Source organism: Trichomycterus rosablanca, chromosome 13 (assembly GCF_030014385.1).
Source record: "Trichomycterus rosablanca isolate fTriRos1 chromosome 13, fTriRos1.hap1, whole genome shotgun sequence".
Classification (NCBI taxonomy): Eukaryota; Metazoa; Chordata; class Actinopteri; order Siluriformes; family Trichomycteridae; genus Trichomycterus; species Trichomycterus rosablanca.
This window is the reverse complement of record NC_086000.1, coordinates 900,747-916,775: the sequence shown is the minus strand read 5'-3', so window position 1 is coordinate 916,775 and position 16,029 is coordinate 900,747. Positions and strand designations below refer to the sequence as shown.

The following is a 16,029-nucleotide window of genomic DNA, read 5'->3' as shown; positions in this document are numbered from 1 at the left end:
TTTTTTCTCCTTCTGCTTTTTAATCCCTAAATCAGGAAAACAATGTAGTAATATATGTATATGTATACAATGTCTAAATAATGTAGTAATGTAGTTATATTTTAATAAGTACAGAATTTTATTCAGAGGTCTCTGATTAGTAGTGAATCAATAATAATTGTTTACTTACTGTTGTGTGTAAGAGTGTTTATGCTCCACTCAATAATAAAATAAATACTTTTACAGACAGAAAAAAAGCTGCTTTTAAATGAGCTGCACAAATTAATCTCTACTGGAGCGCTACTGATCATGTCATTGTTTTTCTATGGCGATAAAAACTTTAAAGTAATAAAAGCTAATATAAAATGTATTTTTCGGTTTCTCTTAACCTGAACATCACCGAGCAAATAAAAGAACTGATTCATTGATCAGCAAGAATTCACTGCTTGTACAGGTAAGAACTGCGGGGAGAGAAAAGTGTAAATACAGGTTCAGCATTGTGATGAGCAAAGTGTAAAACATTATTAAAGTAACTTTTAATGTTCAGTGTTTTAAATGTTTTTAATATTCTGTTTCTCTAAACTAATGTACAGGTTTGGTTACTGAGTTTAAATTTCTCCTTTTAAAGGACGAGTTAAAAACAAAGTTATATAATCAAGTTCCTTCTGCTGCAGAAGTGTATGAAATGACACAGTTCATACTTTACCTGTACAAAGACTCACCTGTACACATTCTACACTATAAATCAGTAGTAATTAAGGTACGTACCCTTTTCTCTCTTGTTGGGGTGTCAGAACTGGCTGTTTTATGCTGTTTTTTCTGCTGAAACTGTAATTAAATTCAGTACAGATTAAGGAGAAGTGTTCCTGGCTGAAACGTGTTCTGACTGATCCAGGTTCACATTCACGTCACTAGTGTGACGTCACTTCCTCCCTGTAGTTAGTACATCTACTGAAGAGCAGTTTTATTTTTATTATTATTATTGTTATTCTATTAATGCCACTTTGTTTAAGCCGGTGTGTTTCATATATTAAATGTATGGACACTCACACTCAGGGATCTTAAATTTGCCAAACTCTCTTCAAATTTGTAAACAAAGTTAAATCACTTATAATGAAATACATACTGACAGAGAAAAAAGCAAAACTCAATATAAAAATGGACACGATCTGAATTACTAATAAAAAGAAGAAAGCATTGAGAGCATTGAGCAGTTTTCTGAGTGTGTTGCAGGTATTTAAGGACGTGTTTATGTTTACAAAATCAAATGATGTTGATCAGTGAAGCATTAAAATACTGATGAGATTTTAGAAACCTTTTCCAAAAATGTGGTTTGTATTTATATTATAATTCTATATTTTTAATATAAACTATTTATCACACAAGAACAAGCATTACTTTTAAATATTCTATTCCTAAATAACATAATAAAAATCATAATATATATAATAAAAAAAGTATTGGGACCTCAAGTAAAAATGCTTTTATTTTGCACTTTTCTTAAAATGTATCATAATGTTTTTATTAGAAATTATATAATCAACAAAAAAATGAAATACACATTTGTTTTAGCCTATAATAGTACCAACACAACTAGAGGTCGTCATGGAAAAATAAGGTCAGATGATCAAAGCAGATTACAGTTGACTGGATTGAAGCATTTATAAGCACCATCGTGGGTTCCTACAGCAGAATATCAGCAGAAGAACAAAGAACAGGACTGTGGGCCTCCCTTTATACTGCTCTAGTCATATTACAGTTTCAGCTCTTTCTCTAAAGCAGGGGTATTCAACTAAAATTTAAAGAGGTCCAGTTAGAGAAAATTTCTTGAAGCAAAGGTCCGGAATGTTTAACTATATACTGTATATATATATATATATATATATAGTTAAAGATATTTATATTTTCAGCATTTAGCAGACGCTTTTATCCAAAGCGACTGACACAATGAGCTGAACACAATGAGTAATTGAGGGTTAAGGGCCTTGCTCAGGGACCCAACAGTGGCAACTGGTGGCTGGGCTTGAACCGGCAACCTTCGGTTTACTAGTCCGGTACCTTAACCACTGAGCTATCACTGCTATATATATTATAACATACATATTATATATAAGTAGCCTAGTGTAACGGGGGGCTAAGGACAGGACAATAGGGGTGGACACACACGCAGAGATGTATATGAAAACAAAGGATATTTATTAATAACAAGACAAAACCAGAACATACAATACCAAACAAAACTAAACACAGCTAACAAAGGCTAAATGGCTAACTAAGGCTAAAATGTGGCTAACAAAGCTAACTAAGGCAAACTAAACAGAAACAGAAACACAACATACCCAGAAACAAGGAACATGGAACATGGCACAAGGAAACATAGAGCAAACATGAACAGAATGAACAATGAGTCATGAACAGAAGACAACGTCTGTGGAGAAGCTGCCTCCTTTTATCAGGAGCAGCTGGAGCTAATTAGAACCAATTGTGAGAGAGGTTGTGGCAGGAGACTCAGTGTGCTCATGGAGAGGGGGGCGTGGCACTTCAGGAGCATCAGAGCACACAGAGGCTTTCAGTGTTACACCTAGTAGTTGTATCAACATCTGCATGTAATCAATAACTGACTGTCAAATCAAATGTCTATTTATTTATTAGGATTATAACGTCATGTTTTACACTTTGGTTCCATTCATGATAGGAACGGTAGTTACTCATTACACAAGATTCATCAGGTCACAAGGTTATATCAAACACAATCATGGACAATTTAGTGTCTCCAATTCACCTCACTTGCACGTCTTTGGACTGTGGGAGAAAACCGGAGCACCGAAAGAAACCCATGCAGACACAGGGAGAACATGCAAACTCCTCACAGAGAGGACCCAGACCGCCCCACCTTATCAAACCTTTCTCTTATCAAATTAAGAGAAAATAAAAATAAATTGTGCTCCAGTGGGAAGTAAGAACAGAAATGAGTCTCTCCATCACGGATTAAATGCTGTATTTTCTCTGTACACGTTTCTTTTTTGGAGAGCGCTATGTCTCCTGTCTCACTCGTCTTTTTCTCAACTTTCTCCTGCACAGTCGTCTGTATCTCTCCCTTCGTTTTTTCTACGTTCGCTATCTTTCTTTTTCTTTCCACCGTCTTTTCACATGTAACTCGCCTCTAACTCTCTCATCTGTCTGCACTGTAGAGTCGCACTGTTTACCGGCTGGAATGCACAGACATGATTGGCTGAGTGGTGTCACGTGATTGGTCGGTGCGTTTTCTCATCCGCTAAACCGCTACCGTAAAGACTACAAAAGCTGCGCCGGTTACAATAGAAGCGCTCCGTCAGGTTTCAAATCATAACTTTCTGTTTTGGCTGTAGGTCCGGGTCCGTATGGGACAGCTTCTGGGTCCGGACCCGGACCGCGGTCCGCCTGTTAGTGACCTCTGCTCTAAAGCTTGGGTGTAAGCCGTTCTGTGGTAATCGTTCTTGATATTCTAACTTTTGCACTAGTTCATTTGTTAGGACTGACTGGTCAGTGAGATCGTCCAGTGCAGCATCGTCCTGTTTGTCTTTGTGTGCAGCAGTGAGAGTGAGCAGCTTCACTCCATTTTTATAATCAAACACAATGAAGTAAACAATTGTTTATTTATTTATGAGATAACGAAGATCGATGAACATTTATTGGAGTAAAAGAAGCAGTTTAATTACACAGATTAATTAATGTACAATAACAAAGTTTATTTATTAAATTACTTTACACATCTGTTAAAAAATAATGGACTTCAAGATGTAACGTTAAGGTTTGTGTTTATCGTGACAAAGATATTTAGTCTCATAATTTAATGATTAATTAATTTTATTCAGTGTTTATTACAGGAGTGATGATGAGTGGTGCTGCGTTTCGACCTTCATCATTCAAACATGGACAGAAATATGGATAGAGTTTCTCAGTGAACATCTGACCAGTATAAGAGTAGATATGAACCCTGTTCTCCACATCATAAAACGAGACCAGACCCTCCTCATAATCCACAAACACTCCGACCTTCTGAGGTTTCTCTTTCAGAGAGAGGAGGACAGAGGGACCAGCATAAACTTTATTCTCATCCCTGTTCGTCAGAACTACAGCCCAGAATCCTTCCTGAGGTCTCAGTGTAATCCTACCTTTCCTGTTTACAGACTCTCTGGCGACTCCTAAACTCCACTCGGTCTTCCCACTGACCTGCACCTCATAGTAAAATCTACCTGAGGAGAAACTCTGCTTTCCCATTATGAAGCAGTAATTAGTGAATCTTTTTGGGATGTCGGGGAGATTCTGCTTTGTGTTTTCATGTGTTATTTGTTTTCCATCATCAGACAGAACGAGAAAAAGATTTGCTGTATCAGGATCCAGAGTCACGTCCACTGAAATAAACACACAGTATGTGAGATCATTAATAAATCATTTATTGTATCACACTGAATAAAATCTGTTAACAGATTAGTTAAATGTCTGTAAGGCATTTGGTATGTTCTCTTTCTGGTACTGTATCTTTCAAAAACATGCAGAAGGTGCATTGGCTATTACAATTTTCCATGGTGTGTGAGTGAGTGAATGTGTGAGTGTGTGTTGCCCCGTGATGGATTGGTACCCTGGTGAATGTTTGCTCCTGTTTAGCCACTGTGACCCTGACCAGGATGAAGTGGTTAGTGAAAATGAATGAATGATTAAAGAGAAGAACAGAAGCTGCTCTGTACCTGCATACTGCTGAATCCTCTTCAGTTCTGTGGAGACTGTTTACAACAAAATCATTGATATGATTATAAAGATGTGATTTTAATGTAAACACAGAATCTACTAAAGCTTTAACATTTAAGACATGAACTACATTTACTGTCCACCAACATCTAAACACTGGAACATGAAACTGCTCACCTGTTTCTATCAACTTCTCATTCAGAGTTTTATTGAGCTTCTTGTCCAGAGTTTTCTGAAGCTGAGAGAGAGATGTTCTCAGAGTCTCCACATCTGGATCAGTGTTAATACTAATATCGGTCCAGTTCTTGGTGGTTGAAGGGCTGCAGATTGTTGGATGAACCTACAGCAGGTCAGGAAAGAGGAGAAAGTTCTCACTATAGTGAAAGATGTTCAGTGATGTTCTGCAGCAGAATTGAGCAGATAGAGGAACACTGACAGATAGAGGAACACTGACCTGTAGAAGGTTGAGATGTTCCTCAGTGTTCAGAAGCTTCTCCAGTTCAGTTTTTCTCCTCTGCAGTTCAGTGATTTCCTGCTGCAGATCTTTAATGAATCGTTCAGCCTGATTCTCTACGACTTTCTGCTTCTCTTCCATCATCTTCAGCATCTCAGTCTGACTCTTCTCAATGGAGTGAATCAGATCAGTGAAAGTTTTAATGCTGTCAGATTTTTCTTTCTCTGTGTTTTTCTGTAAGAAGAAGAATTTTATTTTAATAATTATTTATTTTAATGTTCATTTGTTAAAGTGTACTACATTATATTTACTCACTTTGCTGAGCTCTACTGAGTGGTTGATCTCTTTGATCTTTTTCAGTCGATCCTGGATCATCTGCTGCACCTCCGTCTGTGTCTGACCCAACTGAGTCTGAGGAGAAAATATCATTTTAAAGTTTAAATTCCTTCCTCAAGTTTCATATAGACTTTATTATTTATGATATTATTATTATTTTTTTTTTTTACAGATTGTACTCAAACATCCAGTTTTAATGAATTATTGCACTGTTTTACTGTACAGTTTCACATTATTTACTTAAATTATTTAAATTAAGAGCTAAGGTCATAGAAAAAGAACAACTTTTAAGCCAGAAACCTGGGTAAACCAGATTTGAATCCCTGCTGGTGCTGTCAACCAGTCAGGCATACAAAAAGACGTGATTGGCTGTGTTATGGGTGGAAAGACCACACAAAGGATTGGTGTCCTGTTCACTACTGTACTGAAGACTGTAGGCATTCATTGTTGTTTTTTTTAATGAAAACCAGTTAACAAGAGAGAAGGTGAGTAAGACTGAAACAGTTATCTCCTCATACTTTCTCTTAATCTGGTATATCTGGCACCAGGAACAAACACAGGAGACACCATGAACTGACCAGAGTTAGCCATGAGAAGTTATTTTCTGCAGGTTAAGCTGAGGACAGCAAGTTGTTAATGGTGTCTCATCAAATGGCCCTGAGTGGTGGTCATTGTTCTGATATTTTAAAGCTTGCTGCATTTATAAAGAGGCTTTTTGTCATGACACGGGCATGTAGATGAAGCTTAAGTGTTTCTTACCTTCATATTATTAATCTCCTCCTCTATATGAATAATGTTGTGGTTCCTGTGATCTGCCTCAATACACCACTGACAGCCACAGATCTGATCATCTCTGCAGAACCATTCAAAAGGTTTCTCATGTTTCTGACATCTGTAGTCCTCCAGGTTCTTCACAGGATTTATGAGTTTATGTTTTCTAAGTTTAAGAACATTATGATGAGGCTCTAGATGAGACTCACAGAAAGTCACAGCACAATCCAGACATGATTTCAGAGCTTTCTGTTTCATTCCAGTGCAGGCATCACAAAGAACCTCAGGTTTATCAACTTCACCCTTCTTCTTGAAGTGATCAGCAACCCTCCTCAGTGTTGTATTGATCTTGAGTTCAGGTCTCTTGGTGAATTTCTCTTTACACAATGGACAGTGACATTGTGTACTCTTATCCCAGCAATGTGTAAGGCAGCTCCTGCAGAAGTTGTGTCCACATGAGGTGGTGACTGGATCAGTAAACACATCCATACAGATGGAACACTGTAGCTGATCTTTAGGCAGGATGTTGCTGGAATCACGTGTGACTGACAGATTTAACAGAAACAGAAAAGAATCAAAAGATCATTTATACACTTTATACAACTGTAGACTTTCACCTCAACATTCAGAAAGCAGAAATTTTGCTTTTCATTTATATTAAAATGATAAATATTATCATTTATATCACAAACCCCATTTCCAGAGGTGGAAAGTAACGAATGACATTTACTGGTGTTACTGTAATTGAGGAGTTTTTTTGTGTACTTGTACTTTTTAAAGTAGATTTTACAGCCTGTAATTTTACTTTTACTTAAGTATGTTTTGTATTAAGCTACATTTTAAATAACATCCGTTACTGAGGAAAAAAAAATCGCGTCTGAGAAACTGCTGCAGTGAATTCTGCGATAAGGAGTCGGATCTTTTGGCTCGGTTCCTTTTAAAGAGTCGCTTATATTTAACGGCTCACAGAAGCGCGACTCGGTTCCTTTTAGTTTAAAGGGCCGTTCAATAGAATCGAATCATTCTACGACACATCACTAGTGATTATACAGTTTAAAAATGTTTTATGGTACTAAAATGACACATTACACATCCCTAAATGTTTTAAATGTTGTATCAACATGTTTGTATTATATTTTAATTACAAACAACGATTGTGAGATTCATATCCACTTGTCATGTGTGCATTACACAGAAGAGACACGCCCTCCTGTTAAAAAAGTAACTCAGTAATGTTTACTCTGAGTACATTTTACATAAGTTACTTTTTACTTTTTACTTGAGTAGATTTTTAGACTAGTAACTTTACTCATACTTAAGTAAAAATTCATTAAAGTAATCGTACTTTTACTTGAGTACAATATTTTAGTACTCTTTCCACCTCTGCCCATTTCCAGAAAAGAAGAATCTGTGATTTCATTCTTTTAAATCTTTATTTAACTACAAAAATAAACAAGAAAAGATTTCCAGTGTTTTTACTGACCAACTTTATTGTAGTTTATTAATATGAAAAAAAATGTCATGCTTGCAACACACTAAAAAAAGTTGGGACAGATGTTTAACATATTTACTATGAATGATCAACAGTTTGTGGTCACAGTTGCTGGATGTTTCAAAATACAGTTGAAATGAAGTTACAAAAAAGCTTTATGAACATAAATGAAATGACCTGAATTATTGCATTACTCACATGATCTGATATTCAGCATTTTAGTTTATCAGAATTTGTCAGATTTGACTAAGATTCACTTTCTTCTGGTGATGCCACAGCAACTCATTTAGGTTCTAATTTGGACTCTGACCTGTTTTACAAAAATTTCTTTTAATGATTCTGTTGTAGTTCTGTTGTTTAGTATAATTATGAGTGAATAAGTTTAAGTAGATTAAATATTTGGATGAAGATCAGACCAGATTTTATGATGAATTAATGCAGGTTGATTCTGAACCAATCTTTACATTTTTGTCCAACTGTCTGAAAGAAAAGGAACTAATAAGAAGATAAACTCTGAATCTAAATGTCTTGTACATGAACAGTGAAACTTACACTCAGGTGGTTCATCCATGCTTCTTGTGCGGCGTCTTTTTAGTCGTGATGATGATTCTGCCATTTTTTCTCCTCCTGTTTTTTAATCCTTATATCAGAAAAATACATCACTTAGTTCCCACAATAATAATATAAAACCATCGTTTGTGTTTAAGCCTTGTCTAAATAATGTAGTAATGTAGTTATATTTTAATAAGTACAGATTTTTATTCAGAGGTCTTTGATTAGTAATGAATCAATAATAATTGTTTACTGACTGTTGTGTGTAAGAGTGTTTATGCTCCACTCAATATTAAAATAAATACTTTTACAGACAGAAAAAAAACACTAAAGCTGCTTTTAAATGAGCTGCACAAATTAATCTCTACTGGAGCACTACTGATCATGTCATTGTTTTTCTATGGCGATGAAAACTTTAAATTGATAAAAGCTGATAAAACGTATGTTTTCTCTTAACCTGAACATCACCGAGCAAATAAAAGAACTGATTTATTCATCAACAAGAAATCACTGCTTGTACAGACAAGTAGCGAAAAGTGGAAATACAGGTTCAGCATTGTGACGAGCAAAGTGTAAAACATTATTAAAGTAACTTTTAATGTTCAGTGTTTTAAATGTTCAGGATTTAATATTCTGTTTTTCTAAACTAATGTACAGGTTTGGTTACTGAGGTTAAATTTCTCTTTTTAAAGGATGAGTTAAAAACAAAGTTATATAATCAAGTTCCTTCTGCTACAGAAGTGTATGAAATGACACAGTTCATACTTTACCTGTACAAAGACTCACCTGTACACATTCTACACTATAAATCAGTAGTAATTAAGGTACGTACCCTTTTCTCTCTTGTTGGGGTGTCAGAACTGGCTGTTTTATGCTGTTTTTTCTGCTGAAACTGTAATTAAATTCAGTACAGATTAAGGAGAAGTGTTCCTGGCTGAAACGTGTTCTGACTGATCCAGGTTTACATTCATGTCACTAGTGTGACTGTCACGGGTGACAAATCGTAGGTGTAGCAAGAGGTTGGGAAATGTGATTTGTGGGTTTAATTGGCGACACCTAGATGAGAGTTGACTGCTGAAGGATGATAGGAACGGGCGGATGGTGGAACAATTGAAAAGGGCGTGTGGATGAGCCGGAAGCAGGGGGCAGCAGGACAGCGGAAGCAGGGAGGGGAGCTGCCCCCTAAAGTTTTAGATTTAGGGGGCAGCAGGGGGCAGCAGGACACCGGAAGCAGGGGGCAGCAGGACACCGGAAGCAGGGGGCAGCAGGACACCGGAAGCAGGGAGGGGAGCTGCATGCAGAGTACTACAAACAAACAGTGCTCTCTTAAATGTGTGGAAAATAGGAGCTGTGTTTGTGTAGCATGCCTGAGCTTTCCGTATTTTAAAGTTTTAGATTTAAACCGCCCCACTAGTGACTTGAGTCTTTTTATAAATTAATTTTTAACCATAGTAGAATGTCCTATGACACTTATACTAGTGGATATGTCTTTTTCTCTTTTGGATTGCTTTGTGGTAGTGTAATTTATTATTTTTGGCAGTGTGTATTATCGATTGATTAACTTTGTATATGAATTGAGTGTATTTGTGTGTTACAACACAGGTGCAGTGTCTGTCAAACTAGTATAGGTTTTCATGTGGATTGTTGCTTCTATGTTCGTATTTTAGTCCTTGACCAAAATTGTACTGTAAAGTTCCTCTCTGTGATTGTGGGAAATGTTACCATTAGGGACGTAACTGTCCTTCATTCTCCCCCTCTTCTTTTTTAGTGGCAGTTTTGTGGAATATATTGGACTGGGTCTGTTGTTTCATGAATTTGGACTTTGGAACAAGCCCACCCTCTCCTTCCTCACCCACTGGTATCACCAAGACTCAAGGGACTGTGATGGACTTGATGTTTTAAGTGTTGTCTTTTTATGTGCAATAAAATACTTGTGAAATTCGTAAATTCCTGACTCGGTATTTTACTGACCATTCCGCTGCATCCCCAAGTATAATTATACATCAGTGTTGAAAGGTGACCCGTAGATTTTCCTACCACTGTGGGTTACATGACGTCACTTCCTCCCTGTAGTTAGTAGATCTACTGAAGCAGGTGTATTATTATTATTATATTAATGGCTCTTTGTTTAAGTGGGTGTGTCTCATATATTAAATGTATGGACACTCACACTCAGGGATCTTAAATTTGCCAAACTCTCTTCAAATTTCTAAACAAAGTTAAAGCACTTATAAGGAAATACATACTGACAGAGAAAAAAGCAAAACTCAATATATAAATGGACAAGATCTGCATTAGTAATAAAAAATAAAGCATTGAGAGCATTGAGCAGTTTTCTGAGTGTGTTGCAGGTATTTAAGGACGTGTTTATGTTTACAAAATAAAATGATGTTGATCAGTGAAGCACTAAAATACTGATGAGATTTTAGAAACCTTTTCCAAAAATGTGGTTTGTATTAATATTATAATTATTGGTAAACATTGGCTATTACAATCTTCCATGGTGTGTGAGTGGGTGAATGTGTGAGTGTGTGTTGCCCCGTGATGGATTGGTACCCTGGTGAATGTTTGCTCCTGTTTAGCCACTGTGACCCTGACCAGGATGAAGTGGTTAGTGAAAATGAATGAATGATTAAAGAGAAGAACAGAAGCTGCTCTGTACCTGCATACTGCTGAATCCTCTTCAGTTCTGTGGAGAATGTTTACAACAAAATCATTGATATGATTATAAAGATGTGATTTTAATGTAAACACAGAATCTACTAAAGCTTTAACATTTAAGACATGAACTACATTTACTGTCCACCAACGTCTAAACACTGGAACATGAAACTGCTCACCTGTTTCTCTCAACTTCTCATTCAGAGTTTTATTGAGCTTCTTGTCCAGAGTTTTCTGAAGCTGAGAGAGAGATGTTCTCAGAGTCTCCACATCTGGATCAGTGTTGATACTAATATCGGTCCAGTTCTTGGTGGTTGGAGGGCTGCAGATTAGGAAAGAGGAGAAAGTTCTCAGTATAGTGAAAGATGTTCAGTGATGTCTTACAGCAGCATTGAGCAGATAGAAGAACACTGACAGATAGAGGAACACTGAGCAGATAGTGGAACACTGACAGATAGAGGAACACTGACAGATAGAAGAACACTGACAGATAGAGGAACACTGAGCAGATAGAAGAACACTGAGCAGATAGAAGAACACACAGATAGAAGAACACTGACAGATAAAGAAACACTGAGCAGATAGTGGAACACTGAGTAGATAGAGGAACACTGACAGATAGAGGAACACCGACAGATAGAAGAACACTGACAGATAGAAGAACACTGAGCAGATAGAGGAACACTGACAGATAGAGGAACACCGACAGATAGAGGAACACTGACAGATAGAGGAACACTGACAGATAGAAGAACACTGACAGATAGAGGAACACTGAGCAGATAGTGGAACACTGAGCAGATAGAAGAACACACAGATAGAAGAACACTGACAGATAAAGGAACACTGAGCAGATAGTGGAACACTGAGTAGATAGAGGAACACTGACAGATAGAGGAACACCGACAGATAGAAGAACACTGACAGATAGAAGAACACTGAGCAGATAGAGGAACACTGACAGATAGAGGAACACTGACAGATAGAAGAACACTAACAGATAGAGGAACACTGAGCAGATAGTGGAACACTGAGCAGATAGAAGAACACTGACAGATAGAAGAACACTGACAGATAGAGGAACACTGAGCAGATAGTGGAACACTGAGTAGATAGAGGAACACTGACAGATAGAGGAACACCGACAGATAGAAGAACACTGACAGATAGAAGAACACTGAGCAGATAGAGGAACACTGACAGATAGAGGAACACTGACATATAGAAGAACATTGACAGATAGAGGAACACTGACAGATAGAGGAACACTGAGCAGATAGAGGAACACTGACCTGTAGGAGGTTGAGATGAACACTGACAAATAGAGGAACACTGACAGATAGAGGAACACTGACAGAGGTGGGGAACACTGAGCAGTTAGAGGAACACTGAGCAGACAGAGGAACACTGACAGATAGAGGAACACTGACAGATAGAGAAACACTGACAGATAGAGGAACACTGAGCAGATAGAGGAACACTGACAGATAGAGGAACACTGACATATAGAAGAACATTGACAGATAGAGGAACACTGACAGATAGAGGAACACTGAGCAGATAGAGGAACACTGACCTGTAGGAGGTTGAGATGAACACTGACAGATAGAGGAACACTGACAGATAGAGGAACACTGACAGAGGTGGGGAACACTGAGCATTTAGAGGAACACTGAGCAGACAGAGGAACACTGACAGATAGAGGAACACTGACAGATAGAGGAACACTGAGCAGATAGTGGAACACTGACAGATAGAGGAACACTGACAGATAGAGGAACACTGACAGATAGAGGAACACTGACAGATAGAGGAACACTGAGCAGATAGTGGAACACTGACAGATAGAGGAACACTGACAGATAGAGGAACACTGACAGATAGAGGAACACTGAGCAGATAGAGGAACACTGACAGATAGAGGAACACTGAGCAGATAGAGGAACACTGATAGATAGAGGAACACTGACAGATAGAGGAACACTGACAGATAGAGGAACACTGAGCAGATAGTGGAACACTGACAGATAGAGGAACACTGACAGATAGAGGAACACTGACAGATAGAGGAACACTGAGCAGATAGAAGAACACTGAGCAGATAGAGGAACACTGACCTGTAGGAGGTTGAGATGTTCCTCAGTGTTCAGAAGCTTCTCCAGCTTAGTTTCTCTCCTCTGTAGTTCAGTGATTTCCTGCTCCAGATCTTTAATGAATCGTTCAGCCTGATTCTCTACGACTTTCTGCTTCTCTTCCATCATCTTCAGCGTCTCAGTCTGACTCTTCTCAATGGAGTGAATCAGATCAGTGAAGGTTTTAATGCTGTCAGATTTTTCTTTCTCTGTGTTTTTCTGTAGGAAGAAGAATTTTATTTTAATAATTATTTATTTTAATGTTCTTTGTTAAAGTGTACTACATTATTTTTTACTCACTTTGCTGAGCTCTACTGAGTGGTTGATCTCTTTGATCTTCTTCATTCGATCCTGGATCATCTGCTGCACCTCCGTCTGTGTCTGACCCAGCTGAGTCTGAGGAGATAATAGTAAATGTTCAATTGCTTTCTTCTCTTTCATAAAGACTGATTTACACTATTTTACTAGTGTTTCTTACCTTCTTATTATTAATCTCCTCCTCTATAGGAATAATGTTGTGGTTCTTGTGATCATCTAAAGTGCAGAACTGACAGACACAGATCTGATCATCTCTACAGAACTGTTCGAAAGGTTTCTCATGTTTCTGACATATGTAATTCTCCAGGTTCTTCACAGGATTTATTAGTTTGTGTTTCTTATTTTTTGGGAAATTAATTTGACGCTCTAGATTAAGATGGCGCCGCAGATGGTGACACTGGTTAGGAGCTCTGAAATGCTTTTTTTGTTTTTGTTTGTTTGTTATGGCATGTGTGATCAGTGATGCCAACTCCTCAATAAGGAAAGTAGCTATTGGCTGTCCTAAAAGTCGCTAAAAGTCGCTAAATGACATCATCACCTAATTTGCATAAAATCCATTGCGTGTAATTGTCGCTGTAAAAAATGCTGTTTGTGCTGCCTCTCCCTAGTCGTGGTGGTGAAGATTCGACCATTCTGCTTTTTAATCCTTAGATTAATAAAACCACATCACTTAGTTCCAATAAAATCAATATAAAACATGAGGGGTGTGTTCGAAAACCTAGTGAGCTCTCTACATAGACAGCATTTTTTGTCATCCTCTGCGCGCTCCTGAGAAAAAGGCTGTTCGAAATCCTAGATGCCTTAATATGCTGCCTATTAAGGTATTTCAAAATTTCAACGTAATTTTAACTCAAGAACGAGTGTTTGTGCTCCGCTCAATATTAAAATTCAAACTTTTACATTATTATTATTATTATTATCATTATTATTATTATCATCATCATTAATATTATTATCATTATTGTTTATATATTATTATTATTATTATCATCATCATTATTATTATCATTCATTATTATTATTATTAATGTATTATTATAAATATTATTTATATTATCATTATTATTATTATTATTATTATTATTATCATTAATATTATTATTATCATTATTATTATTATTGTTATTATTATCATTATCATTATTATTATTATTTTTATTATTATTATATTAATGGCACTGTGTTTAAGCTGGTGTGTGGTATATATTATATAGCCACACTCAGGGATCCCAAATTTGCTTTACATTATTATAACTGTACTTTCTCTAAATTTTTAAGGTAAAACTCTTAATTAAACATTTTAATTAGACATATTGGAAATAAATACAAACCTGACTTTAAAGAAAATATGACAGGATGTAAATTAGGAAATAAAACTTAAAGCATTGATTTGTAAATAAAAACAATAAAGTAGAAAATCAAACATCAAACATGACTTTTATTAAAACAATGAAATATTTGTTTTTGAACATCTTCAAAAAAAAAAGTTGGGACAGCAGCATCACATTTCCACCTCTGTTACATCATGAATTTATGATGTGTTTGTCATGACGAATATACTGAACAAAAACATTTTTGTTTTTGCTCCCATTTTTTATGAGCTGAACTCAAAAATCTAAGACTTTGTCTATGTACACAAAAGGCCTTTTTCTCTCAAATATTGTTCACAAATTTGTCTAAATCTGTGTTAGTGAGCACTTCTCCTTTGCCGAGATAATCCATCCACCTCACAGGTGTGGCATATCAAGATACTGATTAGACAGCATGATTATTGCACAGGTGTGTTAAGCTGGCCACAATAAAAGGCCACTCTAAAATGTGCAGTTTTACTGTATTGGGGGGGTCAGTATCTGGTGTGACCACTATTTGCCTCACGCAGTGCAACACATCTCCTTCACATAGAGTTGATCAGGTTGTTGATTGTGGCCTGTGGAATGTTGGTCCACTCCTCTTCAATGGCTGTGTAAAGTTGCTGGATATCGGCAGGAACTGGAACACGCCGTCGTATACGCCGATCCAGAGCATCCCAGACATGCTCAATGGGTGACATGTCCGGTGAGTATGCTGACCATGCAAGAACTGGGATGTTTTCAGTTTCCAGGAATTGTGTCCGGATCCTTGCAACATGGAGCCGTGCATTATCATGCAGCAACATGAGGTGATGGTCGTGGATGAACGGCACAACAGCGGTCATCAGGATTTGGTCACGGTATCTCTGTGCATTCAAAATGCCATCAATAAAATACACCTGTGTTCGTCGTCCATAACATACGCCCACCCATACCATGACCCCACCGCCACCATGGGCCACTCGATTCACACCGCTGACATCAGCAAACCGCTCACCCACACGACGCCATACACACAGTCTGCCATCTTCCCTGTACAGTGAAAACCGGGATTCATACGTGAAGAGAACACCTCTCCAACGTGCCAGACGCCATCGGATGTGAGCATTTGCCCACTCAAGTCGGTTACGACGATGAACTGCAGTCAGGTGGAGACCCCGATGAGGACGACGAGCATGCAGATGAGCTTCCCTGAGACGATCTTGCAGGTGAAGATGCTGGATGTGGAGGTCCTGGGCTGGTGTGGTTACACATGGT

General features: G+C 37.4%; 1 protein-coding gene across 1 annotated transcript; it reads right to left on the bottom strand.

Annotated features, from left to right (window-relative positions):
* Positions 1-3,739: 3,739 nt before the first annotated feature.
* Positions 3,740-8,376, bottom strand: LOC134325313 (E3 ubiquitin-protein ligase TRIM39-like). The gene is made up of 7 exons (XM_063007459.1): positions 8,313-8,376; positions 6,257-6,813; positions 5,477-5,572; positions 5,162-5,395; positions 4,885-5,047; positions 4,707-4,733; positions 3,740-4,373 (listed from the first exon to the last, which is right to left on the bottom strand). Exons 1-7 carry the CDS (start codon positions 8,374-8,376, stop codon positions 3,826-3,828), a joined length of 1,689 nt encoding a protein of 562 aa, XP_062863529.1. The 3' UTR covers positions 3,740-3,825.
* Between the last annotated feature and the right edge of the window lie 7,653 nt (positions 8,377-16,029).

Excerpts from the sequence above, each read along its gene's own strand:
- LOC134325313 (XM_063007459.1), bottom strand. The coding sequence starts at position 8,376 with ATGGCAGAATCATCATCACGACTAAAAAGACGCCGCACAAGAAGCATG. Across the intron at positions 4,734-4,884 it reads TGAGAAGTTGATAGAAACAG|AACTGAAGAGGATTCAGCAG; the intron begins GTGAGCAGTTTC and ends CAGTCTCCACAG. Across the intron at positions 4,374-4,706 it reads GAGGATTCAGCAGTATGCAG|TGGACGTGACTCTGGATCCT; the intron begins GTACAGAGCAGC and ends TGTTTATTTCAG.